This window comes from Stegastes partitus, unplaced genomic scaffold, assembly GCF_000690725.1.
Source record: "Stegastes partitus isolate 25-593 unplaced genomic scaffold, Stegastes_partitus-1.0.2 Scaffold192, whole genome shotgun sequence".
Lineage (NCBI taxonomy): Eukaryota > Metazoa > Chordata > Actinopteri > Pomacentridae > Stegastes > Stegastes partitus.
In genome coordinates, this window is record NW_007577923.1 from 231499 (window position 1) to 259388 (window position 27890).

The window sequence follows — 27890 nt, forward strand, 5'->3', positions numbered from 1 at the left end:
TGCTCTCCAGTCTTCGCTCATCCGTGTGTCTAAACACTCGTCCTCGTCTCCCCATCCTGTTCGATCCTCCGACAGCAGAGCGTTTATTACGGCTTCAAACCTTACGCTCGACGCACATGACAGCTGGTGAGGTTACATCTAAATAAATGCGTGCCACGAAAACCGGCAAACTGCAGCGATAAACCGTTTCTCCGTGGGGCCATTTTATCTGCAGTATCTTCAAAAGAATCCCATGGGGCTAAATGTTCTTTTTTCCATGTTTCTGGTCTTAACGTCAGTCTTTGGTGCATCCATCTCAGGTCAGAACGGGAGGGCAAGCGAGGGCCACTCTCATCAGCACTGTCATTCATCTCCTATGTTAGGACAGTTTTTGCAATAGTACATAATTAGCACTGATTGGAAACTTCAGTATATCACAATGAGTGAAGATCAGAGAGCAGATATCTCAATGGCTTGGTGAAGTAATTCTAAATATTAGGCCCTTATTCCCCGAAAACAGTGGGATGCCTGCTGCCTTGCACAAACAAATTAACCCTACAAAGAGTTTTTTGTTATTCACTTTGTCAAATATTGTAATTTAATGATTTTCAGATGTGATTAATTACAGCCGTAAGATTCTCAATATTTCACCGGAAAAAACTATATATGAGCAATGCTATTGTTTTCCTTTCATGACACAGTTTGGTGTTCACTTGTACCATTAGAGGTTTAAGACGATTAAAGAATCAAAGGAGGATCTGTTTACCAAAGAGAGAGAATTATTCATCACAACATCGTAATTGTCGCTGTCATCGTAGTGAATCAGTTTCATTTCCTCTTGATGTCGTGATGAAGAAAGTGACTGGCAAAGCCTTCGTCACTCGGACATCTCTGACTTGAAGAAAAACAACTTCTGAATCATTGATTTAGATTGTGTCTGTTGGTTTTATGACGGCCCGCTTGCTCAGTGAAAAGTCAACACATTTTTTTTTTTTTCCTCACAGCTGTTGTTGTTTGTTCTCAGACTTGGCCGACACTCTGCATGTTTCATAGGACACTTCCGTGCAGTGTCTGCTTCCTGTGAGGGTTTTGGAGCGCCAGTCACAGTATTAGATGGTGGTTGCCGGCGCCATGCTGGGGTTGAATGTGGTAGTCGGGATAGACCCAGGCAGATGGGTCTGGCTTTTGGTTATAAGAGGTCCGTGTCACAGCGATGATACGGCTTTCTCCCATGTCTTTTTAAAAACCCGTCTCCAATCAAACCAGCCAGCCAGACTCTTGGTTGAGATAGTAATGAAAACCAAATGGTCAGAAGAAAAAAAAAAAAGAGAGTGGGAGACACACAGAAAAAAGGGAGAGTCGGAGAGAAGGAAGTTATTTCTGTGGTGGCTTTGGAAGGGAAGGGTGTGTGAAGAGGTCAGGGAGTGACAGAAGGAAAGGAGGAGCGGATTTGCACTTGTGCCACAAAAGTGAAGAAATTCAAAAAGTTAGAGAATTACATAAAACCAGGGAGAGAGTGGGAAGGAATATCAAAGATAAAAAACAAGAACTGACTGGATTAGTATAGGAGTCACTTGAGACTTTTTTTTTTCCACGTCTGTCTTTCCTCTAATTGTGTTTTTGTCATAGTCTCCTTTGTTCTTGTTTCCTGAATTTATGCCGTGAAAATCAGATTTAATGTGTAAGCAAAGTCCATTACGCCAAGCTTCTCTGACACGAGCTTCCCCTCCCGCCACTGTACCTCAACAGCAAATCAACAGATCAAAACAATGTGAGCAATTTGGACACCCACAGCCCGGTGAAATACATATATAGGTGTCGAGTGCTCCACTGGTTGATTGTGCGTACAGCAACACCTCAGCCTCAACACCGCAGACCCCCGGGCTCTGTTTGTCTTTAAACATTTACTTTCAAAGGATTAATGCTCACGGGCGCCAGGTCCTCGCGCCGAGACAAAAAGGCGACACCAGGAATTCAAACACAGGAGTTCAAACACAGATCTTTGTACCTTTGACAGATTTCTAAGACCTCCGTATTTATGTTTTAGTTTGTGGCCCCCTTGCATGCTATCGTGATGAGAGCTGATAACTATGTAACTCACAGCATACGGCGCATTAAACTCTATGTGGGCCCAGGAGAATATTTTACCCAGGTTTCATGCCACCTTAAAAGCCTCAGAAAGGCAGGAAACTCAGATTTGAAAAGGTGTTCTGCGATTGTTTGTAGTTGTTGTTTTAGCCAAATGAAAGAATAATCCGGAGATTACGAAAGTGGAGGTTTGTTTGTGCTGGTTTGATTTCTGAAGTGTTAATGGCGTCTCTTGAAGGAAAGGAAATGTTATGACATGCTGTAGTGTTAACATTAACATTAACCATATCACCCTCTCCTTCCATCTGCAGCCGTCCTAAATATGGACAACACTGTTGTTGATCTGGAGACTCTGCAAGCGCTTTACGAAAACGTGAGTATAACAACGTGCTGTAATTGGACGAGTGTATGGTTACAATAGTAATACAGTGAAACGTTTTAACTGCAAATTTATGATTTTAGAGGAAGGATAATGAAGGGTCATGTAGACAGTGGTTCCAGTAAGTCAATAGACCAGTGAAAAGACAACATCCCATACTGAAATACATTTTTGCACTTTCCTGCCAATGCAGAATCACATAAATACACAGAGTTGAGCAACAGACCCAGTATAATTATACAAAGTAACACCACTGACAGCTCAGGCTGATGTTGACTGCAGCATTCGGTCTGGGAAAACCTTACCGTCTTTTTTTTCTTCTCCTCTGTGGTTTGCAGTAAAATTATTATTTTGGAACAGTTTGCTTGTGACAAATAGAATGATTTATGGTTACGCATTTCATGCCATATATGAATAACAGGCAATCATTTTATTATAGCGTGAAACCTGAGAAGACTCGACAAGCTGTGATATCAACAGAATGGCAAGAAAATATTCATCACATGTTAGCGTTGTTTTATTTGGCACTCGACTGAGGGTAAACCGCAAAACACTAAATGCTATCTGTCAACAGATACCTTTCCATGATTATCAAAAGCTGAACTTTTCGTATACGTGGTAGGTGGGGGAAAAATGCACTCAGGGATGCCACTTTACGGTGAACATATTTCTCTATGAGGAGTTCTTATTCCCTGTTCCACTTGAAAGGGTGAAGTAAGGAAGTATGCATTAGATACTAAAACAAACAGGCGAGCCACAAGCTGTACTGGTATGTGTGCTGTTTGGCTACAGAGCCAGTCATGTGTAGGTCTGTCTGCTGCCCTGGAAGGGAACCAACGCTTTTACGTAGTAAACATGTTTTCTACACTCTGGATCTGATTCACTCAACTCTTGTTCTGCCTCTGTGCAAAGGAAATGATAGTTGAGAAACTCCAGCATATGTGTCACACAGCTCCTCTTGAAAGTGCTGGTGGGGTTTAAAAAAAAATAAAAAAAAGAGTAGACTGAGTTCCGCCAAGCGAAATGACCACATTGTATGGTATAATATTAGCAAAGAGTTACAGAGCTGTCATCAGCACTTTCCAATATGTCTACATTTTGGCTATGAAGGACTCCTTGTATACAGTAAATACATATTCATCAACCTTGACTGATAGGAAGCCTCCCCCCGCCCAGTGGAAATGGTTCAGGACCCGTTCGAAGTCAGGTCAGTAAATTATGGAACATGAAAATGAGCATGTTTTCCACATTTCAACTGTGATACAGTTTTAAGATGCTGTGAAATTCCTGTGAATTGCTTTTTGGCACAACTACACAGGAGAGGCCTAGACCTTTGGCTGCCAGAGGCATATTAATAATGTTGATCATGGGAATGAGACTGTGGCTTGAGACAAGCTGTAGTTATGAACCAATGTGTCATAACTTAGGATCAAAAGTCTTCTAACCTCTCCGCTCACCCCGAGACTTCAAGCCCTCTCCCTCTCCTTCTCCCTCTCCTTCTCCTTCTTATGGCCTGAGGCTATGTTATTGAGTCGAGGAGCCAAATTGTTTCTCTTTTGTATTGCGAGACTCCATCCTGTCTGTGGGTCTCCAGCCCCCTAAACCACAGTTGGCAGCACAGTCAGCCTGTCTTGAGGAATGTGAGGGGCTTCTAATGGTTACACCCTCACTCACTGTGCTAGGAGCTAGATCACACACTGCTCTGCCTCACTCTCTGTTTCTCTCACCCACACAAACATGCTTGCAAACAAACATGCCGAACCACGCGAATGTGCACATACTCTGCTGTGTGCACATGGAGACAGAAACACACAGAGGCAGGGACAGAGTCGCTCAGTCTATGAGCTGCGGATTTTAGCCACTCGGGCTCTTTGAACAATAAGCCACCGCCATTAAAGGGGTCACAGTGATAGTGGGACACTGCTCCCTCCCCTCTAATATCACAAGCCATAATCTGGGCCCAGACTGGTTGTCTGAAGTTCAGGCTCCTTTCAGCTGGCAGTAGCTAAATGTCACAGGGGTCAGCTGGAGCCTCCTACGAACTTTTACACTACAAACTGTCGCCTTTTTTTACCTCCATCTTTCTTTCTTTTTTTGCACGGCCAGGCTTTGAGGAATCTAGATAGCTTTTACATGTTTATTACAAGATGCAATTTGTCATTTAACGTCTGCTATTTGGCAGCTCTACGTACAGCGAATCTCATAAATGCTGTTTCGTTGAAAATTGAGTGACATAAATAGTGATTAAGCCGTGCCTGGCTCTGTTTAGCCCTGTGCTACAAACCTGGCTAATGAATACCACTTGGCTACCACTAGAATCCTGGCATCGCAAATATCATCCTACTTTCTTTTTGCATTTGATATTCCACATGGGGACTGTATTTCTCATGCTAACAACCACTGCAACATGCCCTAGCAATTCAAAGATCACACGCTAATGCCTACTTGTCCCCAATTACACCAAACACTGCTGGGCTCCACTGCTGCCCTTTGAAAAGGATCTGCTTTGTGTTAAATATATTTACACTTGAAAACATCTCGAGAGAAGGCGAAGGAGAGCTTGCCCTCGTCGACAGAAGGCAGCGGTGTGTAGAATACTAATCGGGCCCTCAGTGCGTTTGATGCTGGTGTTTGATGTTTTCCAAGGATCCATGCCGAGGCCAAACCCCAGAGAGAAGGATGGAGAGAAGCAGAAGGAGAGGCCAGACTGCTGAGACCCAGACTTTGGGGGTCTATGAGGCTCTGGAGGGACTGAGCGAGAGTTTACATTTTCTTCCTGGGGATGGTTTTATTGTTTTGCCCGTCTGCGTCAGACTCATTAACATCTATTGTCTTTGCCTCTTGTGAAACGAAAGGGCATTTCTGGCTTGCTTTTTTTAAACCACCTTGTATAAAACTGTGGTCCCGAGCCTGGCAGCAGGATAATAGCCAGGAATGTAGTCTGGCTGAAGGCAATTCTTAAGCATTCGTGATACTTATACTGTATAGGCTGGCATATGGTTGAGTTTATGTACAAAACATAAGTTGACATAAAGTTTGTCGACATCAAACCCACCTCAAGTTCTTTCCTCTGGAGCTTTTTGTCACATCCAGTGATCTTCCTCAGACTTGTTGTCACTGAGTTTAAAGTATTTCCATTTTTCCGAACTAAAGATGGTGGATTTTTCTACCACGTTGGCATTCCTTCACCTTAAAAACAGCAAATCACAAAACATCACCTCAGATCAGTTTAGGTTCCATCAGTCACATCACAGCATCTTTATCATCTAAAAAATTAAGGTTATCTGCAACTTATCAGTGTGCTCCTTGTATTATTGAGGAGTCAAATATAGCTGACCAAATACATACATAACACAAGTTGTGGCCGTTACATAATGAGAATACATTTTTATTTTATGTCTTTTATTTCGTTTGAGCACGATTGAAACTTTCAGGGGTTGTTTATGTTTTTGCCCGTTGGTCAATGCACACCACATGGTTCACATATGCACACTGTGGTTTAACTTACATAAGGCCAGTCTGGTTATTTGATAGCCACACCTCATATATATCTACAGTCATGAAGTCAGAAGTCCATCCCATTGAAAATTTTCAGCATATCTGAACAATAGAGCATTTGATCCTTCTTAAAATGGTACAAATAAAGGTGATTAGTCAAACAAATTATACATAAATGTCGTTTTGTTGTCACTTTTGTAATTGAAATATATTAACATGGAAAAGGTAAGTCAACCCATGCATTTCCTAAAATCTATCAACTTAGGGAAAAATGGTTCCAGATTAGGTGCCAGTGATTACAACCTTCTTAGGGAGCGACAGGTGAAATCTGTCTTATTTAAACTTCTGACATCTCGGGTCTGCGGTTCTCTTTTGCTATTGAAGAGTGCGGTTACGTCAAGATTGAAAGAACTCCTTAAGGCATTCAGAAAAAGGCGAAGGATGCCAACGGCCGTGGGAAGAGATTTCAAAAAGATCTCCAAATTATTTAAAACAAATTATTCCACTGTAAGGAAAGTGGATTAGATTTCAAGCATAACCATTTGGTGCAAAAAGAATTCTCCAGGAACCCATATGCATGTACATATACATGAGATTTCCTTCTTAATCCATATTTTTGTTTGACAGAGAGCTCAAGGCGATGAGATGGACAGCATTACAAAGCACATGAAATCATCCAAAGACAAGGAGGATGCCAAACCACTGGACAAGCCAGAACAGTGAGAGCTAAACTCAACCAAATTCACTATTTGTCTTATCATTAAAGTGATGTGTTAAGGTGACTGATCTTGTTTTTTCAACAGGTTTCTATTCCAGCTATCGCAGATCTCCAATTTCTCTGAGCGGGTGTTCTGCATCCTGTTTCAGTCAACCTTCCACGAATGTATCACCTCAATCCTCCGCAAAATAGAAATCCTTCAAAGAGTGTGCAAGGTGAGCGAGCCGCCGGCCTTCTCCTCATTTCATTTTCTTTTTCCGCCACTCACTTTAACCTTCATCTCATCTGTGCATGTGTGTGTGTGCGCAACAGACTCTCCAGAGCAGTAAGTGCGTATTGCAGGTGCTCGGCCTGGTGCTGGCTTTTGGCAACTTCATGAACGGAGGTAATCGGTCTCGAGGGCAGGCTGACGGCTTCACCTTGGACATTCTGCCAAAGCTGAAGGACGTTAAAAGCAGTGTGAGTATGTGTGTTGCGGGAGTAAAAGCAAACATCGCTCACTTTACAAGAGCACATGTGTTATTCACAGGCAAACTGGGAGGACGGGACGAGAAGTGTATAAATTTGCGTATAATAAATAAGGAGCCGGGGTTATTTATGCACTCCCATGCACGCACGAGCTTGTTTGGTAATTTATTTAATATAATAAAATAACTAAAAATATCTGCATTCTAATTTTAAAATTGTCCCATCTATGGTCAAGTCCAGAATTGAGAGGATCGGAAAGAGACCCTCTGCGGTGCCAAACATGAGGACCAATGCTGTGCAGATTTAGAGGAGAAGCCATTCTGTTTACAGTTCTCATTCAATATCACAACGGCCTCACTGTGCCCTTGGCACTGCCATATAAGGACACAGTGGTTTGTGTTTTTGTGGTGGTGGAAGGAGTAAGGTATCCATAAAGAACATCAAACTTTCCGCCAACTGTGAGTTATGATGGCCAGCCCTGCACAGTTGTGTTTTGTTGTATTGCTCTTCCAATGTCATGATTTATTCCCAACTTCTAAAGCCGCTGTCTCTCTTCTTGTTTGGCCCGCACAAATTAAAACGTCCTGCTCCAAAATGATTAAATTAATAAATAAAGGGATTTTGGTTTATTTATTTGGATCTTTTTTTTTTTTCTTTCTTTCAGGATAACTCCCAGAGTCTTTTGTCCTACATTGTTGCTTACTATCTAAGGCACTTTGATGAGGTATGTTTTGGTTCCTGTTTATTTGAATCACTTTTCTGTTTTAGTCTGATTTGCTTAGAAATCCCTTCCAGAGCTCTCTTTTCATCTCCTTTCTTGCCAGAGGATACCATGGCTTATCCTTTATCAAATTATTTATTTTCCCTTTCCTCATTTACAGCAGAAACAAATCTGTCTCTTTCTCTGGCTCTCTCTTATAATTCTCTTTCTGTCCTTCACTCTTCATCTCCTGCTCTTGCTCTGCCTTGGTCTGGCTTCATTCAAAACCTGCAGTCTGTTCATTGGCACAGCATCCAAAGGAGCACTAGTGTAAATAATTAGGTTCTCCAGATGAGATGAACTCAGTAGTGCAGCTTGCCAAAATCAACCTGCATGACATGGCTGTAGCCCTCATAATGGCCTTGTAGTAACTCATATGGAGAGAATCGACATGGACTTTCTGCACCGAGCTTAATGGTCATTATCTGCTGTAGTTCCAGCCATATCTTTTCTGAGATGTTTGGACTGCTGATAAGTACATGTAGGTCTCTGAAGACATTTATTTAAATCTCACCTGATGTGTACGGTGCAGAGAGGCCCTCTCCTATTTGAGGAAGATTGACTTTGACGTCGGTGCGTGATTTGTCTCTCTGCATGTATGTGTTGTCCTTTATCAGGACGCTGGCAAAGAGACGTGTGTCTACCCTCTACCTGAGCCTCAGGACCTTTTCCAGGCCTCCCAGATGAAGTTTGACGATTTTCAAAGAGATCTCCGCAAGTTGAGAAAAGACCTCAATGGTAGGGCCATCAACCCACATTCCACAATTATCCTTCCATAACTTTTAAACTGCATATTTACAAAAAACTTACCGGGTTGTAAATTTGGTTGTTTCACGACCAGCAAATTATGGGAGGTGTCATGTTGTGTTTAAAATGCCACTGCGCCGATGTTTATGCACCCATAACTCACGTATTAATCCATGCACATATCTCCTTGCACAATGGAAAATAATTTTCCAAACCTGACCAGCTATGGTCATGTGTGGATTGCAGAGGCAAGATCAACGGAGAGATAGCGTGTGTTTGTCGTACAGACGAGCTAACTAGAAGCAGATGTGACTTGTCAGATGCAGACTCCTGTTGGACCTGGCATGCCTTTACTGTCCTCATGAAATAGAGATCAAAATATAGACAGGGCAAGGTCAAGGAACTTCCACTACCTATGTGCACTATCAAAGGTTCATCAGCTGAGATGGAACAGCCTCTCCTGGAGCTCTGAATCACTTCACTGCTCTGCAACTCCGACACAGTGATGAGACTGTTTTGAAGAGAATTTCAGAATATATCTGCATGTCTCTGTGTGTGTGTGTGTTGTGCGTCATCGCTTTGCCTGTGGGCGTCCTAAATGTGATTCATAGATGTGCTGATTTGCTTAATGGCTGTCTCTTTTGACTGTAATTCATTCATTAGTCATTAGTTCAATCAAACTCTGAACAGATACACATGATTAATATATTACACAACTTTCTATGACAATACTAACCAGCCGTGGACGCTATGTAATAGCTTCTAACTAGCTTTTGCATCTTGAAGATATCATTATAATTAGAAAAAGCTTTTTATTGTCAACATGTTGTCACCGATTAGGATAAGGGAGGGAAAAAAAAGAGTGTTCTTTAAGCTATATTCGCTTAATGACTCAGAAGCCATAATTTCCGTTGAATTATGATTTTAAAAAACTATATTTACACTTATTTAATCCTTCAGTGAAGTCTAAAGGCAATAAAACTAGAAACACGCGATAAGAGTTTGTTGCATTTGCTATAAAACAACGAGCGATCATAAATTAGGAGGTTCATAGGAAAATCTGTAAGAATTAATGTGTTATGTTACTCCGTATCAAGGCCTCTGGAAACAACTGTGGAAAGTGGATTATGCTTTGACAGGCCAAACTGATTGGTTGAGTAAAAAGCGTCCTAATGAATGAGGCAGTTAGGAAATACACACTTTCATTACTCTGCCTCAAGTCACTCAGCACTCAACACTTTCCGCAGACCCGAGTGCCTACAGGTGGTAAAAAACGACTGTGTATTTTTGTGCAAACATATGTGCGGACACGTGTGAGTGTGTACGTGTGAGTTTGTGTGCTCGCGGCCCTGATCGTCAATTCCCCAAACCTGGTCTGTTCTCTATCATGTTTTATGTATCTTTGCTGCTAAACCAATCAGGTGCCTCAACCGTGTTGCCAAATATTGTTTTTCCTCTGCCATAATGATTCTTTAGGCTGTTCATTATTTGCAATTCATAAAGATGGAGTTGCTCGCCGGGGAAACGGACTTTCGACCCCAGTGGCAGTGGCACATGCTGGCTATGCATAAATACATCATCACATGCTATACCTGCAGACCTCTTCATTACCTTGCAGAGGCAGCTGAGCGCTCTAACAGACACGGGCTTCGATGACAGTTCCCAGCGGGGGGTTCCGATAGGTAGGCGGCGTAGAAATGGCCTTGGCTGGCCTGAAGGACATCAGCAAGTAACACAGTGGAGAGAGAGAGAGCTCGCTGTGTACCTTTTTCGGTTGAGCCACCATATGGTTTATGAATTACCACTTGCTCAGTCCCGACCTCCCTGTTCCCTCAAGCGTCTCGTGGCCTCTCCACCTCGAAGGCCTTGAGCTGAGCTTGTGTATCTGCAGATAGAGCGTGACGATAAGTTTCTCCTGGGATCACAGCGCAGGCCTTCCTGGTTCCTTATTAGTCATTATGGGTCATTATGTCTTTGCAGACACTTATTCAGCAGAAATTCAGCAGAGATATATCAAAGCAAGTCCAGTGAGGCTGAAGTGCAAAGTAGAGTCTGTAATTACAACACAAATGCTGAATAGGACACTAATGTTTTGGAAGGTGTTTTTCTTCCTAATATCGTGACCATCTCTTGTTGTTTCAGCATGTGTAGCTGAAACTGAGAAAGTTTGCAAGTTGTCCTCAGAAGAGACCCTGCAACCCTTTAAGGACAAGATGGACGAGTTTCTCAGTCAAGGTGAGCCTATTTTTTAAAACAATATGAAACTGTTGATGAAGAAAATCAACCAGTGTCACTGTCGGAGGAGCATGGTATTAAATATTTTCTTTTTTGTCAACTAACCTCATAAAAAGACCAAAACCAACGAACAACCGTATGGTCTTTTTCGATGAATCCTGATATATTCTTTGCTTTGTACAGCAGACTGTGATTGTCAACCAGAAACATTAAGCCACACCACTGCATTAAGTGACCTGTTGCTTCACTACACTGAACTCAGACACTAGAATGTGTTTTGAGTATCATTAGTCTGATTTGCCAGATGTAGACTGCAGGTACAAGGCTGCCATTTAGGGCTGCAACTATTGATTATTTTAATAATCAAGTGTTCTATCTATCCATTATTCTGATGATTAACGGAGTAATCGGATAAAAAAAAAAATGTAGAAATGACTTAGTTTTATTTAATAGTTATACGGATTGTTTTGCTCTCCCTGTCGCTCACCGTTTACGTCTCTGTCTGTTTCCGTCTCCATTTTCCATTCCGTGCTTGGCATGAGCGTTAAACCATCAAAAGCGGAAGTGAGCACGCTGTGCAACAAAAATAACCAGTCAGGTGGACATTCCTGTGTATTCCTGTGCAAATATACTAGAGTATATGTGACCCATCTGCACAAAATCAGTCGCATTGCGCCCTGGGCTATATCCGAGAAACAGCCTGAATTACATTAACACATGATTAAATACTGATTTTGGGTTTATGACTTAGATCAGCCCATTTAGCTGTTTGCTACATGTAGGTAACATATAATATTACGTTTCGAGGTAGAGAATTTTGCCAATCTACGCTATCTGTGTGTCACTGTTTCTTGCAAAAAAAAAAAGTTTTGACTAAGATTTTGATCGCACCATGACACATGCCTGCTTGGTTCTTTCAGTGAATACTTCCAAAGATCTACAAAGAATATGTTAACAACATTTGCCATCACGTTTGCCCGTCAATTATGGAAAAATGTTCCTTTTTATATCATGTCCCACCTAAATAAGTCCCCTTACCAACCCTAATTTGCGGGGGCATCATTGCTGCATCCCGGGCTGAGCATCACCCAAGATTATTGAGATTGGTTTAAAGAAATACGAACAACCCACAGCAGTAGATTCTCCAGCGCTGACACAGCTCTGTGGACATTCTACTGCTATAAATACTCATAAAATCTGCTGCTGAAAATACTCAATTTACACATTCTTTACTCCTGTTTGATAAATGGTTATGAAAATCTCAAGTGTTCATGTTTTTAAAGAAAATTTTTAGCATTTAAAATGAAGTATAGGCTATAAAAGATTAATGCGCTCATCGGGAATACATTAGCTTTTCAGGGCTGCCAATAAGTTCTTTTTGGAAGTAAGAAAAAATAAAATATAGCCAGCTTCAGCCCATATAACATGATGACAGTGGTGATGTTTGTCTGTTTTAACAAGAGGTTAAAACTAAAGAGGCAAATCACTCATCGCCATGTTGTAAAAACTATTGTGTGCTGATGTACCCTTGGCGTATATAACCTGGAAATTCCTCTGCGGTGTGAAAGTATGTGATGTAGCTCATCAGTCAGGATGATGTAGGTTGTTTATGTCTGCAGATACATTTCAGATCTGCTTCATGCTGTTTTTTTTTTGGTCGACATGCACACAAAGGTTCACTGGGTGTCGTTTCCATGGGGACGTCTGTTTATTCCAGGATGTTGTGAATAACTCGCTGCTATTGTTTCAAGCTTGCATATCTGTTTTGATAGAGTATGACTGCACTTGCTAGCTGTTTTTTTTTTCCTTTTTTTAAATTTTAATCACGACCTTATAAAATAGAGAACATCTTGCTCTCCTTCAAAGGAAGATTCAGGATGGCTGAAGGTGAACCTGTCACGCAGGCTGTTCAACTGACTGCACAGAACACAACTCTATAGACTGGAACAAAACTGACATCATACTAAGTATCTTCTCAGTATATGTTTTGTCATATATACCCTCATTTATATACCCTTATTTCTACTATTTGAAAAAATACTTCACAATTTATTGAGGAATTGAGAGGTATGACAATAAGCTTAGACATATGCTGTTTGCTGCTTTCTATCACTATTTCTTCACTCCTCAAATCATCCTTCACAAAAAAGTGTCTACTAAGAGGACCTTTGAAATGAGGTTGATGATTAACTTATTGAAATTGACAAGAACTTTCTCTTTAATCACCTTTTTTTCCTGCTAAACTACAGTCTACAGCGTAGCTAATAGCTCTGTAAGGCTGCATTTAGGAATAAGTTGCTTTAAGTTAAATACTAAAATCAGGACAGAACCATGCTCACAATGATAATGTTAATATATTGATTTTAGGCAGGTACCATGTTTACCATTATTAGCATAGCATGTTAGTGATACTGGAATTTACTAATTAGCACTAAACACAAATCATAACTGAGGTCCAACATCATGCTTTTTGCAAATGCTTTTGGTAATAAACTTAAGTATTGGACAAACGTGAACTAATGAGGATGCTAGACTGAAAAAAAAAAACGTTTTTGAACTATTTATTGTTATTTGACAGATTTCCCATGTTTTAGTACATTTCTGCTAACTAGTAAAATCACAGAGAAAACAATTTCATTTGCATCTTTACCTTAAAAAAAAAAACAGATCAAAAATTCATATCAAAAGTCTGTATTTTTACAAATGGTAATTCATATTTTTACTATGTTTGACTGTAAAATTACACAATTTCGTTAGTATTTAATTCAAATATTACTAGTTCTTTAGACATTTGTTGCTGTTTGAAAGACACAGTGTGTATGTTAAGGATTGAAAAATAGTAATTCTTTATTTGCTATTTTTTCAGATATTCCCTGTTTTGTTAAATAACAGATAATATCTAGTCACAAAATCACCAATGACAAGTATTCATTTACAGTTACATGGAGAAAAAAAAACCTGTCTCAAACTGAACACAATGTCCACATCAAAAATCAGTATTTTTACAAATAGTAATTTGTTCTCCAATAAAGTGTGACCACAAAATTCCACTGATTTGTTTTGGAAAGTTACCGTATTCCCCTGTTTCTTAACATATTTTTTGTACACCTTTGCTGCCAGATTGTCACAGTTTTTTATTGTTGACAGCGTAGATGAAAAGTGAGATGATTGCCAAAGTCATTACAATCCATCCTGAGGCAGACATAAATATCTGCAGCACGCTTTAGGGCGATCCATCCAATAGATGTCTGGACTTTCCACTTAAAAACACAATTGTGACTGAAAAGCTTCATGCTAGACTCATAAAGTAGATGCTGAGATTCTTGACTGGCATAATGAGAACTTTGGCTTTGCTGGAGACGATTAATAAAAAATCCTTTGAATCTATGAGTGTGATTCCAAACGTTGTTGAGGTAGTTTCTGAGGTACTTCAGGCTACAGAGGAGTACCACTACATTTTAGGTCCACATCGATCAGCCACAACATTGCAACCACCTGCCTGCTATTGTGTAGATCCCCCTTGTGCCACCAAAACAGCTCTGACCAATTGGACCTATGGGGGTGTCCTGTATTGTTTTGCAGTGGATCCTTTGGGGCCTCAGTGGATCAAGGCTTCTACAGAGTTTGCAGGTGTTGCAGGGAACATTGTGCTTCTAGGAAAGGCGTTGGGGAGTTCCACTGCCACGTGGAGGATGTGTTTAGTCTGCGATGACGTTGAGAGGGTGGTACGTGTCCAATTGGCGTGCATGTGAATGCCAACACCCAAGCTTTCCCACTAGAGCATCGCATTGCAACGAGATGATCGATGTCATTCACTTCACCTGTCAGTGGTTTTAATGTTGTGGCTGATCAGTCTAAATATTATGCCAAAATCCACTGAAAATATTATTGTGTTTGTCTGTTATGTACACCAGATGTCACACAGTCCAGCTTTTATCTCCACAATCTGACATCTACAACAATATTGGGATATTGTGGTCCACTTCAAATGTGTAGGACTTAGCCTTTTGTGCTTGTTTTAACATAACAAGCCAATTGTCATTCTTTGTGTAGCACTGGCTCTGACCCGGGGTACATCCAGTTGACTGTGACCAATCTTCTCGAAGGACCCAGCTCACAGGCCTCTCTCCAACTACTTTTGTATTCAAATGAGAGTATAATACATAGCATATGTTCCTCGGCAGTAATGCTCACTGTCCATTTTAAAGGAAGTCTGCAGATGAAAGCATCTCTCCCGTTTCCACCTCGCCCCTTCTCTTTTTCTCTCGTTCTGTGTTTGAGAGAAATATGGGAGCTCTCTCTTTGATGCAAATGATGAGGTTTTTCCTCTGAGAGCAGAATGTAAGCACTGTAACATGGACATGTGAGTCAGAAGGCTCCAGACGAGATTCTTGGGGTTCCTTTCGCTGCAGCGGTGAAAAAAGAACAACAGCCAAACGTCTTATTTTTGTTATTTCTGTAATTTCTAAAAAAGCCTGGGGTTAAACTGTTTCTGGCTCCACAGTTTAAACCGCTTTTGTTTATTTTCTGACCATGAAACTAACCACAGAATAACAGTGGGAGCGGACTTGTTGGAGCTCGGCTGTTTGGTCTAGCTCGATTTTCTCCGCTCGCTTCACAAATTCTCATGCATGCAGGCCTTTGATGGAGTCAATATGACTAGCGAGAGAGCGCTGGCCATGTGATAATCTGTTTCTGATGGATATAAAGATTAGCAGTGCGACTGATGTCAAACTCTCACTACATTTTCTACCAACTCCGCTGCTCAGGACGTCACACAACAGTTAAATCCACATCAAAATCCATTTTTTCATGTTTACATACACCACAATCCGATGTTTAATTAACATGCTGATTTTTTTTGTCATATTTAACCGTGTGATGTTTTGTGCAATACTAACGTTCCTCAACAATGTGTATCAGTTTAGTCATCCTGTCTGGCGTTGTATCATCGCTATGAGTAAGTAGATATGAGCACAGCCGTATTAGAACGATGACTGTTTATCTAAGGGTGTTACAGCTTATCTCTTTTGATTGATATTTGATATTTTGGGAGCTAGATATTAATCATGCGGTTCAGTCTTATAATAATTAATAAGCAGCCTTTAAAATCATTTTTGTTCAAAGAGCATTTTCAGCAAGCCCCCTTTTTAAATCACTCTGTTATCATATATTGATGAGCAATCAGCAGAGGGAGACACGACTGCAGGCCACAGAGTGATTTAGAGCCGTGGAATGGTAAAGCATAGTGCTGCTCTAAGCGGGTTTTCGCTGAGATCCTTAGATGTGGCTCTGGCTTCAATTACACATAGCAACCAGATATTCCCTGGATAAGAGCAGAACGCAGATTTGTGCCAGGAAAGATTCTCTGTCCCATATACTGTCATGTCTGTCTCGGACAGCCATGCGGAAGCCGTAGGTCATTTCTGATCATATGACAGTTTAAGGCAGCAGCTTACAGATTATTGACCTTGAGGGGACTGAGAAGCTGTCTGGGAGAGAATTTGTCTAACCTTTTGACAGTTATATAGCAGCAGATATAGCCCAGCAAAAGAACACAGCTGGATCGACTCTACTGCCGCTCGGTTCTATCTGAAAATGAGCTGCGGAATCAGTCTGTGGATCTGAAATTTGATAAGTACAAACCTGCTGCATCTTTTTTTCCCCGACTAAAGCTGTCACATTTCGCTGCTGTTCTCTTATATCATAATTTATAACGCAGTCAAAATGATCCCGATGGCACATCGAGATAAGTGTTGTGGTCTGCTGGAAATATCTCCTAATGTGTACCATTGTGTCCAACTCCTGGTTTTCTTACCCTCTCGCCGTCTCTCACACCTCTCGCACACAGAAACATGCACACACGCACAGTCATCTGTCTCCATTTGAAGCAACTCTGCACAAAGAAGCACTTGTTCTGCGATCTGCAGTACTCATTTGTCAGTTGTGCAACAGCAGACAACCCAACACTTAATAACCTTGTGGCACAGTGCTAACCCTAAAGATGACTGCGGAGTTAAGTAATGGTGACATGTTGAATCCTCCTGTATACACAAGTCGCACTATAGATGAAAGATCTGCAGGAAATGTTAAAATTCTGTATTTACTAATGCAGTACTTTTTTTCTTTTCTTTTCTTTTCTTTTACATTGCTCTCCTTTACAGCCAAAACCGAACTGGAAACACAGGAGAAGCAGCTGGCAGACACTCAGAAGATGTAAGAGCTCCTTTCATGTTCACCTAAGAAATAAATGAAGCCACTTCTGTTCCATTCCGTGCGTTTACATCTGTTCTTTTCTCGAGTGTCAAAGCAGTGATCATACTTGTAAATTCGGAAGAAAAGAATAATGCAATCCACTACAGTTTGAAGTGAGATATTCTCACTGCAGAGGAGAAATATAATCTTGCTGCTTTGTCAATATTTATGAGCGCTGGTTCCTTCAATTACATGGAAGGTGCAGGCCGTCATGCCTGGCCTTCAGTAGACGGGAGGCCCCCTATGCAGTGTCTATGTTGTTTATCTAAGTGGAGCGAGAGTAGACAGCCATGGCTCCAGGCTTCTGTTACTGCTGGCTAGGAATGTGTTCCTATAGCACACTCCAAACAAAGAGACCCCAACCTGTCCACTATATTGATCCACTGCAAATGCCCACCACATTTAACACTTGAACATGCGTCACCCAGATGAAGCTTTTCTTTTTGCTAGATCTGTCTTTGTCATACGTCCTTTTTTTCCCTTCTTCTTCTTTCCACTCTTGCATCGCTTCCACACTAATATAATACGGGAACTTAAATCCTAGAGAGAGCAGTGACAAAGCAAAAATACTGCATGTGAGACGTATGTGAGCTTTATTTTAGCTCTAGGAGTTAAGCCGTCTGAATGACTGTGCTGCTTTTGTGGCATTATATGTTCACTGTTCTCTAAAATGCACAGTCATCATTGGTTTGGCTTTTTTTATGTGACTCTACTATTAAATCTCTGGAAAAAAAAGCATATTATTCCAAGCTTAACTTTCGTATTTTGCATATTTGCAAAGCGCTGCCAGGTTTCACAACAATCGGCGTAGGTTTCTGTAATCTCATGTTGTAATACTTTGGTCTTGAAGTAATGTTTTTGTTCTCTTTCCTCAGCTTCGTGGAGTTGAGCGTGTCCTTCTCGGTTAAACCCAAGGCGGGAGAGAAAGAAGTCTCTCCGAGCACACTCTTCTCCATTTGGCACGAGTTCTCCACAGATTTTAAAGACCAGTGGAAGAAGCAGAATAAGCTGATGTTACAGGAACGGTGAGAATAGGAACGGGAAGATAAGTTTCCTGTTTCACAATGTGACATTTCACTTGATACAGATACCTTCCCCCTGACGGGACACTTGAATGGCCTCCAAAAATCAAATCCTGCGGAGATATTAAATTTTTCTTCATTTGTCTCTCTCTCTTCGGGAAATCACTTTCTGACCCTTAAAATATCATTACAGATGCAACAATGTTCCTACATTTTGAATGTTCCCTGAGCTTAAGTTTCCGAACCATTAATAACTTGCAGTGCATCTCGTGTTCGCCGAAGATCCTATCAGATTCATTCAAATTCATGAAGGGAAAAGAGGGCAAATGACCCAAATCGTTGTCCTCACCCCAGTAATGAAAAGAACACATGCAGCATCCAGTTAGCTTCCAGTGGTTTGATGAATCTAAAGATATTGTTGCGTGTGTCAACAAAGAGCAAATTGGTCCATTATTTCCAATGAAGATTGAATTGTGATAATGTATTTGTAAGAGATAAAGATGTCATAGGCTTTGCTTGTTCAGTAGGAAAGAATCAGAACTAATTTGAAAGCCTCTTTGACCTTTGACATATTACGCAACCATTCCCGTTCGTTCTTCGCCACCGGAGCAATAGATAATAATCCTCACCTGTGCTGCACGAACACGCAAACACGCATCCCTGGTGCACGCATTACCTCTGTGGTGAGCAAGAGACAAGGTGCACGTCCGTTGGGATGAACTGTACTCACTCGATGCCAACGCGCTGATCATTCGTCTTTTTAAATACAAATCCGTAGTGACACGGCTGGCCCTCTCTTTGCAGTAGTAAACCAGAGTGAATCATTTCAGAGTAGGAGGACTGGCCCTTTGACAAACCAAAATCATTGTGTTCAAATACCACACAACCATAGCCTGGATGGTCCAAGCCTGAATTTTTGCACCGTGTCTTTCTGTTTTTTTTTTATGGCGAATTTCATCCGTGTGAATGAGTCCATCAAACGATTTGCTCCTCAGGTCTATAGGATGAATGGTGGTCATTGCTGTTTTTTTCTTTCTGTCAGGGTGAAAATGGCAGAGGAGTGCTTCAAACAGGCCAGGCAGAAGCCTTCCTACAATGTGACACCCAAACATGCAACTGGAATAGTATGTCTTCTCACTTCTTTTTCTTTTTTTTTGTCTGTTACTGTTTGGCCTCATCTGTTTTTTATTTAATGCAGCTCTGGCAGTACCTGGCCTCTTCTTTCCTCCCATGATGCAAATTGTCTCCGCGCTTAACAGATTCTTTTGCTTACAATTGCTTGTCAGAGTGTTAAGAAACAACACTCCTGGCTCTTACAGTAACATATTAGGATGAGCGCCAGTGCTGCGAGCTGTAAATAACTCAGACCTGTTTTTTTCTTCTTCTTCTTCTATTCCACAGAAAGCAAAGCTGGGTAAGAAGATCTGAAGCAGAGAACGGAAAATTATCATCACCAAGCCTGTTGCACAAGTGCTGTTTGTACAATCTGACGTGGCTCATCCGTCATTTTTAACGTTTATTCGAGTCCAGTGTTTGTTTTCAATTGATTTGGAGCTGTTGTTGATTATGAGTTGGTTCAAAGTGGATATTATATTGTTTAAAAGTGGAATGAGCCATTTCATCCTCAGCCACCCTTTGATAGCACTTGCATAATTAAATGAAATATTGCTACCAGAAGACGTCCTTAAGCTGAGATGATTAAATGTAGATTAGCTCTTTTCCAGAAAACACTCACTGGACTTTGACATTTGTAGCACTATAGCCAAGATTTAGTAGTATTTTGTACGCGATACGTAGCCGGTTTTCTTTTTCAGTGCAATTCCCGAGCCTGGTTTTTTTTTCTTTTAGGAAGGCATGACCACTTTTCTCTTTACATCTCCCTTAATGGTGAAAAGCACAGAATTTTATAGCATTTCTATCTGGATCTCCTGCCAGACAGTAAGTGCCTTATTGCACAGTGGAGCGGTTAAACGTGGAACAGTCCTTATTTTCGAGACATATCATCTGTAATTGAGACACTTAATCTGTTGGGAAAAAAATGACAGATTTAGTTTCTTAATAGTTTAATCAAGTGTGTTTTGGAACCTATTGGTAATTCTACAAATGTTTTACACACCTTCTCTGTCTTTTTTTCATTCAAACGGGCCACGTATTCCTAAATGTTATGACCTGATAAATTCCTACAATCCTGTGCAGTCAGTGTGAACTCCGGTATCCTAAAGGAGCAATAAGAACATGTGATGTGTGTTCCATGTGCAATACCATCAATATATTTTGACTGAATACCCATGACCGTGAGAAATATATTTATTGAATAAAAGAAATTACCTTAATTTTTTTATTAGAAATTCTGCTATTGCTGATCACTTTCTGTTTATCATTTGTCCAACTGTGATATGAAGCAGTACAGAACTACATGCACTCTAAGCACCACTTTTGTTTTATATGAAATAGATTTAATATACTTTTAACATACATACTTACACACATACATAAAATATATATACTGTATATATTGCATTGCACCTCCATTACACATGCTGCAGTATGTTTTTTTCCTACTGGCTAGTCGATTTGTGGCAAATGTACAGTATGCAGACAGGTTTGTGTCCAAACAGGTGGATGCCACTGGTCGGTCCTGTGTTGCTTCATGCATCAACTTCCTACAACATCCTAGAATTTATGGAAAAAAGTACAGGATAACACATATAATACTTGTAAAACCAGGCAAAAAACATACTGGCACACTGTGTAATTACTATAGATCCACCTGCAGAAGAAAAACATCTCATGTTACAGAAACTTTTTTTTTTTTAAGTGGTTGCACTCTTTCTACAGCAGGACACTGCGTTACCGTTCTTCCTCAGCATCCATCATGTTCTGTACTTTTTTTTATTTTTAAAAAAAGGCACTCTTTGCAATCTTTTGGGTAGATATAAACTTTTTTCAAAAAATGATAAAAACTTGTTCATTATTGAGCACAAGCAGCTTTACCGTCAGTGTCTCTTGTACAGTCACTAGGATCAGTCTTTTTTAAACTGCATTGACATGTTCAACATGGCTGCTCATCTCTAATTAAATCATTGTTTAGCCTTTGTTTAACACCAGGTCCATGTCACTTTATGGTAGCGAAAGTCATTTTCTGTACAACACGTTGCACAATAGTTCCACTTGAAGCCAGTCCTCATTTGACAAACTTGGTGAATCTCTGCCTTTGACAGTACATATATGTCATTTCAAATTTAAAAAGTCCTTCTTCACAGTTTCCCATGGCCGCTCACATCCACAGACATGCAGCGACACTGTTTGACCCTCTGCACCTTACGGTGCCTGAAAGGGGGCTGCAGGTCTGGGCAGTCTAGCTGCACTGTCAGCTGTGTGATGCGATGTGGCCTGCAGAAGGAGCAGGACTGAAATGGCTCCTGGGCTTTGTTGTGGTTTTTTCTTCCAGAGCCTGAGCCGTGGCCTCGATTCTGTCCATGGCTGGGGCCCATATGGCGTGGGATGTAGAAGGAGTTGCACTGGCCGTAGCAAAAACGGTTGACCACAGTGCGGCTGCGACAGCCCTCCTCACTGATTGTCTGACGAAGGGGTTGGGTCTTGCACCAGTCTCTGCGGAGGTAGCGCCGCTCTGTGACAACCAAGGCCTCCCGGCTGGAGGACAGCACCTCTGGTTTCTGCTGCAATAGCCGGTGGTGGCGTTCTGCGGACAGGTTCCCCTTGGTCTTGTATGGCGATGGGATGGATCCCTGGGGACGGTGCTTTTTGGTCTCTGCGGTGATGCAGAGCACCCCAGCCAGTATGACGGGGATAGTTATTCTCCACATCATTCTGCAAAAAGAGAGAGGCACTAATATGAACAGCATGGACAGACTCTTAAAATTATTAACAAAGAAGCCGTTGTAGCAGTAATTTAGGCAGAATTAGATGATGCTTGACATTCATACAGTTGCTAACCTGATACATTAATATTGCCAATCATGTTTGCAGTTCTGTGGATGTGCATTCATGTTTAACCACCTTCGCAGTCGAGCCCTCCAGGCATCATTGAGGAAATGAATCCATCACCAGGGCCCCCATTTGTCAGCATCTCTGTGTCATTACTTCTATTTGCTTTCCTCTCGGCTACGCAACTCTTCCAAAAATAAACAAAGCCCTGCCATCAAAGGATACTCTTAAACACCCATAACGAGAAGGGGAAGTTGATTTTATTGGTCCCGTCGCTGGGTAAAATAATTAGGGCTTTGCTTACTTTAGTCATGAACTATGCCGCAGATATGTAAACAGGCATTAGAGAGGCCCATCTGCATGTTATTAGGGGAAGAGTTGGGGAGCTGTACATTTGGAAGTCCACTCTTCTACTCTTTGGTGATATACTACTGAGAAAACTGAACTGAGAGTGACCCATAGTGTCCATAATCGCCACAGTGTCTTCTGTATCATGCTAGCACCAGAAAGATAGAACGATCTGGAGAAATGATTGTTCCGCCATTCGGGATGGAGTATCCACCCGTGTGCATGCTGTCAGTGTTTGCGCCAGCACATTTTTGACCATCACTCAAGCATCTTTTCAGCAGATGTTGCTTTTGACAAGCGTTGCATGACATCAAGTCAGAAATTCTGACAGAGAACCAAACTGCCTCAAGGCCATTGGCCGCTACTATTCACAGACTCTTCTTTGCTGTGCAAATTTGTATGTTCCCTTTCTTCCTTTCCTGGACCTGCACCTCCCTCTGACATGGAACAAATTACTTTTGCGTAATCCACTTTGTTTTTTGCTCCTTTCTTTTTTTTTATTGCCCTTGACCCCGAGGTCATGGCAGCTCTGTCCAAGATGCAGGAGCACTCGAGTCTGTATATCACTGTCCAGCAGCATTTGCCATAAGCTAGACAGCAGCTGTTTGTCCATTCAGCTGAGATGTAGTATGAATTCTGACATTCTTTCTATAGACCATCGAGCCATATGCTGGAGTTACATAGAAGTTGATGATGCATTCTAACTTTTATTGCTTTCTAGTTCAAATCAGATTTTTTTTAAAAATCTGTTTGGTTCACTTTTCGTGTTTTCTTCAACCTGTGCCAGAAAATCTGATCGAGCATACTGCTGATGTAATGATGCTGAGAAGAGAAATGCATTTTGAAATCAATTCTCTCTCGGAAGAGCGCTGAAAAATTATTTGTATTTTTGTCAACCGTAGCTGCCCAGATATCTTTCTCAGATATACAAACTGAACATCAGTGCATGAGTGTTTCTGCTGTGGGCACACATTTTTGCATACACACAAGCCAGCATGCACACCCACGCACACCTATTGCAAGGTTAGAATAACTAAACTAAAGACTCCCACCGGGTCCCTCCACCACCTACTGCATCAGGGAGTCATGACCCCACTCCATCTTCCAATGATCTACCTTCCATGTACAATGCAGCCTCATTTGTCTTTAGCTGCACCGTTTTATTTCTGCTGACTGTAAATTTAAGTGCATGAACCCCTGGTCGGAGCAACAGGCTGCGCTTCTGTGTGGAGGCACATTTTCGCTGTTTCCCTTTTCTCCCGCTATCAGTCTATTAAAGAGGCACCCTGTGACACCGGTGAGCTACAGTCTGGATGGCCCCAGGGACTCAGGAGGGATGACCTGACCGACTGTGTACATAGGGCATGACGGATGGCCTGTACAGTCAGCCACCGCGCTACCTCTCCACCCCCAAACTCAGCCCTAAGTATGATAGTGCGGGCCCTGCCAAGCTATCCTCATCAATCTCTGCGGCAAGACAAATTGCGGTTTTGGGGTAGGGATTGAGGGACTTTGGGGGGGAGCGATGAAGTGGATGGGTGGGTGTTTAGCGGTTGGGGATGGAAGATAGAAAAAGGGGCTTGAAGGGATGGTGGAGTTTGGGACAGATGACCTACTGGGAAGCAAAACCAACATCACTCGGGCTTCATGGAGAGTATAGACCCTCCTCCCACAAGCGTATATATATATATATCTCCACATGCTGTTTGTCTCTCTATTTCTTTCTCTGTCACCGTGTCCGTCCCTCCTCGACACAAGGCACTAATCATCACACGGTCCTGGAGACGGAAGGAGACTGTGGTTTCGTGTGTTAATGCTGAGACAGAACCGAAGCGGACCTTTCTGTCTGCTAAACACTAATATCGTCCACAAACACAGCTTTATGTTTTACCAGAACCACAAATACTTTGGATATGCTTCACTGAACTGTGGCAGACCTTGGTTCCAAAATTCAAACCTCTAATGAAATTACAAATGCCAGAAACAAATACCAGAAACACTGCTGAGCTAGACACAAACCTTTTAGAAAACAACTATTATCATCAGTGGGAACTTGTTATGTTTTGTTTTTCAGAATGGCATGATAATTCCATGGTAATGTTTTCTGTCTGGATAACAACAGGTCTTTTTTTTCCTCTTCTCTTTCTTCAAATCTCAATGAAAAACACAATTAGTCATGACGCTCTCCAGCCTAGCCGCTAAATATTTTAATATTTCACATGTTTAGCTGTTAAATAATTGAAAAAAGAACCCGAGAATCGTTTCAAGGCTTTCAAATTTGTACACGCAGATGTACTTCCACTAAACCATGTGAGACATCTTCCCAGCATGTCTTCAAAGGCAGGTTAAAACAAACAAAACCTGATGCCTCAATTATTGGTGCGTCAGAAAGTCTCATACGGAGACTGGTAAGTGCAGTTAATTACAGTAGAACTGCATTTAATTCACCGTGCAGCTCGAACCTCAATCACACACGAGCAGACGGATACACACTCGCGCGCACGCACGCACACACCCATGTGCGACCACACACGTGCACGTAATCACACACGCAGGCTCGAACACACATACACAGGATATAAAGAGGGAAAGAGAGGTAAATGAAATGTTTTCACTTGGAGCCAATTACACAAAGAGGAACCATGTCATTATCTGCATTTGCGGATTGTATTTTCCCAAACTACGCTTGGCTGTTGGCTCATTAACAGTTGGGGGGTTGGTGGTGGTGGGGTGGGGGGGGTCCTTTCGGGGGCTTTGCTGTGTAAATGTGTCTAATGCCAACATTGCCAGGAGGCTGCTTTAGGCAGTTTGGGCAGCCATTTGTCACCACAATCCATCTTGATAATGACTAGCAGCCCAGATATAATGCTTTCCAAGTTAAGTACTGGCAAGAATGCGAGGCAACTCCTTGGGCTCGGCAATATAAAGTGCTTTAGTGGAGGATGAAGGGCAATTAGAGATGCTACGATAATGCCGGGGTTCTCGTTGCAGATCAGGATGACACGATTTAGCAGCAGCAATTAACACCACCTTCCACTGGATGTTGTTTCCTCTTGAGTAGCTTTAAGGTCGCTAACATGGCCTCACTTCACACCGTTTCACATCTTTCAAGCCCCAGATTTCATGAATTGTCACGGCTTTACGGGTTCATTAAATGGACTTATTCTTGATGTCTTGAGCATAACTTTATGTGTCTGTATCTTAATGACATCAGGATCCCTATTAGGATTTAAATGGCACAAGTTTGCAATAAGTGACAAATCCATCAGGCAGCTGCGTAGTACTCTGGTTTAAATTAATTCTTTTATTTTGCTCACATTTACTTGGTTTGATGTCAACAGAAATAGTCACCACAACTGGTCAAAACGCTGTTTTAATCCACTCCCCCTTAGCGGTTGTTCAAAAACATTAATTTCACGTGTTAACAGTGTTGCCAAGGTTTCTATCAAACACTGGTTTCGCTATCTGTAGAGGCTTAACAATGAAGTGTTTTCTATTGCTAAAGAAACCACATTGTGTCTATGCGCTAAATCCTCTTTGACATCAGAGCAGATTGTACAAGGTGGTGCAGTCACCGGAGCTGTAAGCAGGATCAGAAGGCAAACTCCCCACCATTCACCACACGCATACTGCTGGAACACACGCACACATATGTTCGCACACCAGCTCGGATACACATTAGCACGCACATGATTACACGCGGATATACACCTGTAGATATGAATGCAGAGAAAGTGTGTAGGGGTTATTTTGTGCACACACAGAATACAGGTTCGCTATTAACATCATTAAGTCTTATTCTGTCAGTGGAAGAGCTAAACCGACTTTTAATCTCATTGAGGAGCTCAGTACATATTGAACATATTGTCATCACTCCCTAATTCTCTCACTCACAACACTAATTACCTGGAAACCTCCAGCCACTAATTATAGTAATTTCGCAGACGCTTTTATCCCGGACACCTAACAGTGCCTTGAAGGTGTATATTCTTTTTACAATGGGTGGCCCCAGTGGGAATCAAACCATCACCGCCAGCAGAAATACTAAATAGCTGTACAAGTACGGCTGTTCCAATTACATGGTTCTGTGCTTAGTCATCCATAGACCCATTGAGTCACTCAGTCTCACACTCACGTGGGATATGTCGATCCAGCTCTGTGTGAGCTCCACTTTTCACAGTAAATTCAAATTGGTACTTTCAGATATATAACCACTATTTCCTCTCACAAGCAGCGAAACTGTCCATCTTTAAAGCGTGTGTCATTAGAGTTTGAAATCCTGTTATTTAAAATGATAATTCAGCCAGATAATGCCGGGTAATGTACAAACCCATGTGCATCATCTTGCATCAGAAACTTTCCTGAATGAAGCGGCGTTAATTTGGAATTACTGCATGCTGTTTGTTGCGGTAGCTGACATTCAGAATCAGTTCTTTCAACTTGTAAACCTGTTGAAAATGCCTCCTTAATCCTTAAATACAGTGCTCACCTGTAGATAAGTGAATAAGTGTTATCAGAGCAAAGCGTGAAGTACGGTTCATGTACCTCTCAGCACAGCGGGACAGTAATGTGTTGAGGATGCAGTCAAGGGAGATTGTCCACCTTCAGTGGTCCTTGCGTCCGCTTCCAGGTTCTGGTTTCCATGGCAACATAATCTGTAGTATCCTCAGGCTTGTCCTTGCTCCTCTCTTCTTTTTTTTTCCCCCTCCCGCTGAAGACTCAAAGTGTTGGACACGCTCAGTTTTCCATCCTCCTAGACGAGCTGTATCTCTTCTTGCTTTCAGCCTGAGTCTAATTTTCTCTTTTTAGTCTTTTTTTTTTTTTGGTTTGAGGTTTAAGAGGGACGCTCCGGAGTTCAGTCACAGTAAGCCCATATCTTAGTGCTGTGGAGACTGTCTGCAGTCTGTCTTTGAGAGTGTTTGAGTCACTGTAAAGCCTGCCTCAGTTTGAATCCCCACCACCCCCTTCCCTCCTCAAGACTGGGAGGGTTTTTCCTATTGGCCCTGGTCATTGTGTGAATCAAACCGAGCTTCCCTTCTTTCATTTAATGTGGTCTCTTCCTGTATCTGTGCCTGTTGATATCTTTTCATCTTTTTATTTTTTATATTACCCATCCATAATATATCATACCTATCAATATGACATTCCTTTTTTTTCTTTTTCTTCTTTTCTTATTTATGAGTTCTCTTTCCCTCTTTTTGTGTGTTTGACATTGTTTAGGAAGCGGATGAGATTTTGCCACCGTGGACAGAAAAAAAAAAAGGCGGTGAAGAAACCATGATTTCCTCCAAATTCCTTAAATTATCCTCTCTTATTGGCACTGAGGCCACACCACATTAAAATCCATAACCTCCGATGCATAAATCATCGTATACATGCACCCAGACGCACGAAGAGCACGCTTTGAAAAATGCCACAATTCACATTCCTTGATGCAACGGAGAC

The 27890-nt window shown here is 41.6% G+C and overlaps 2 protein-coding genes across 3 annotated transcripts in view; one reads left to right on the plus strand and one right to left on the minus strand.

Annotated features, from left to right (window-relative positions):
• fmn2a (formin 2a) overlaps positions 1–21047 on the plus strand; it is a 40777-nt gene extending 19730 nt beyond the window's left edge. The window contains exons 7-17 of the mRNA XM_008280411.1: positions 2379–2440; positions 6572–6663; positions 6748–6877; positions 6975–7121; positions 7795–7854; positions 8508–8628; positions 10780–10872; positions 17037–17088; positions 18003–18152; positions 19192–19273; positions 19551–21047. Of these exons, the coding sequence (XP_008278633.1) occupies positions 2379–2440; positions 6572–6663; positions 6748–6877; positions 6975–7121; positions 7795–7854; positions 8508–8628; positions 10780–10872; positions 17037–17088; positions 18003–18152; positions 19192–19273; positions 19551–19577 (1016 nt within the window). The 3' untranslated portion in view covers positions 19578–21047. The remainder of the gene's footprint in view (positions 1–2378; positions 2441–6571; positions 6664–6747; positions 6878–6974; positions 7122–7794; positions 7855–8507; positions 8629–10779; positions 10873–17036; positions 17089–18002; positions 18153–19191; positions 19274–19550) is intronic.
• grem2b (gremlin 2, DAN family BMP antagonist b) lies at positions 20441–27355 on the minus strand. 2 transcript variants are annotated; one of them, XM_008280409.1, is made up of 2 exons: positions 26991–27355; positions 20441–21980 (listed from the first exon to the last, which is right to left on the minus strand). In XM_008280409.1, exon 2 carries the CDS (start codon positions 21977–21979, stop codon positions 21407–21409), a length of 573 nt encoding a protein of 190 aa, XP_008278631.1. In that variant the 5' UTR covers position 21980; positions 26991–27355; the 3' UTR covers positions 20441–21406. The 2 variants fall into 2 exon arrangements, with proteins under 2 accessions (XP_008278631.1, XP_008278632.1); XM_008280410.1 differs by lacking the exon at positions 26991–27355 and adding an exon at positions 26935–26958 and having other exon boundaries at positions 20474–21980.
• Positions 27356–27890: the final 535 nt, after the last annotated feature.

What these genes read in the sequence shown, in the direction of transcription:
- grem2b (XM_008280409.1), bottom strand. Translation starts at nt 21,979, where the DNA reads ATGATGTGGAGAATAACTATCCCCGTCATACTGGCTGGGGTGCTCTGC.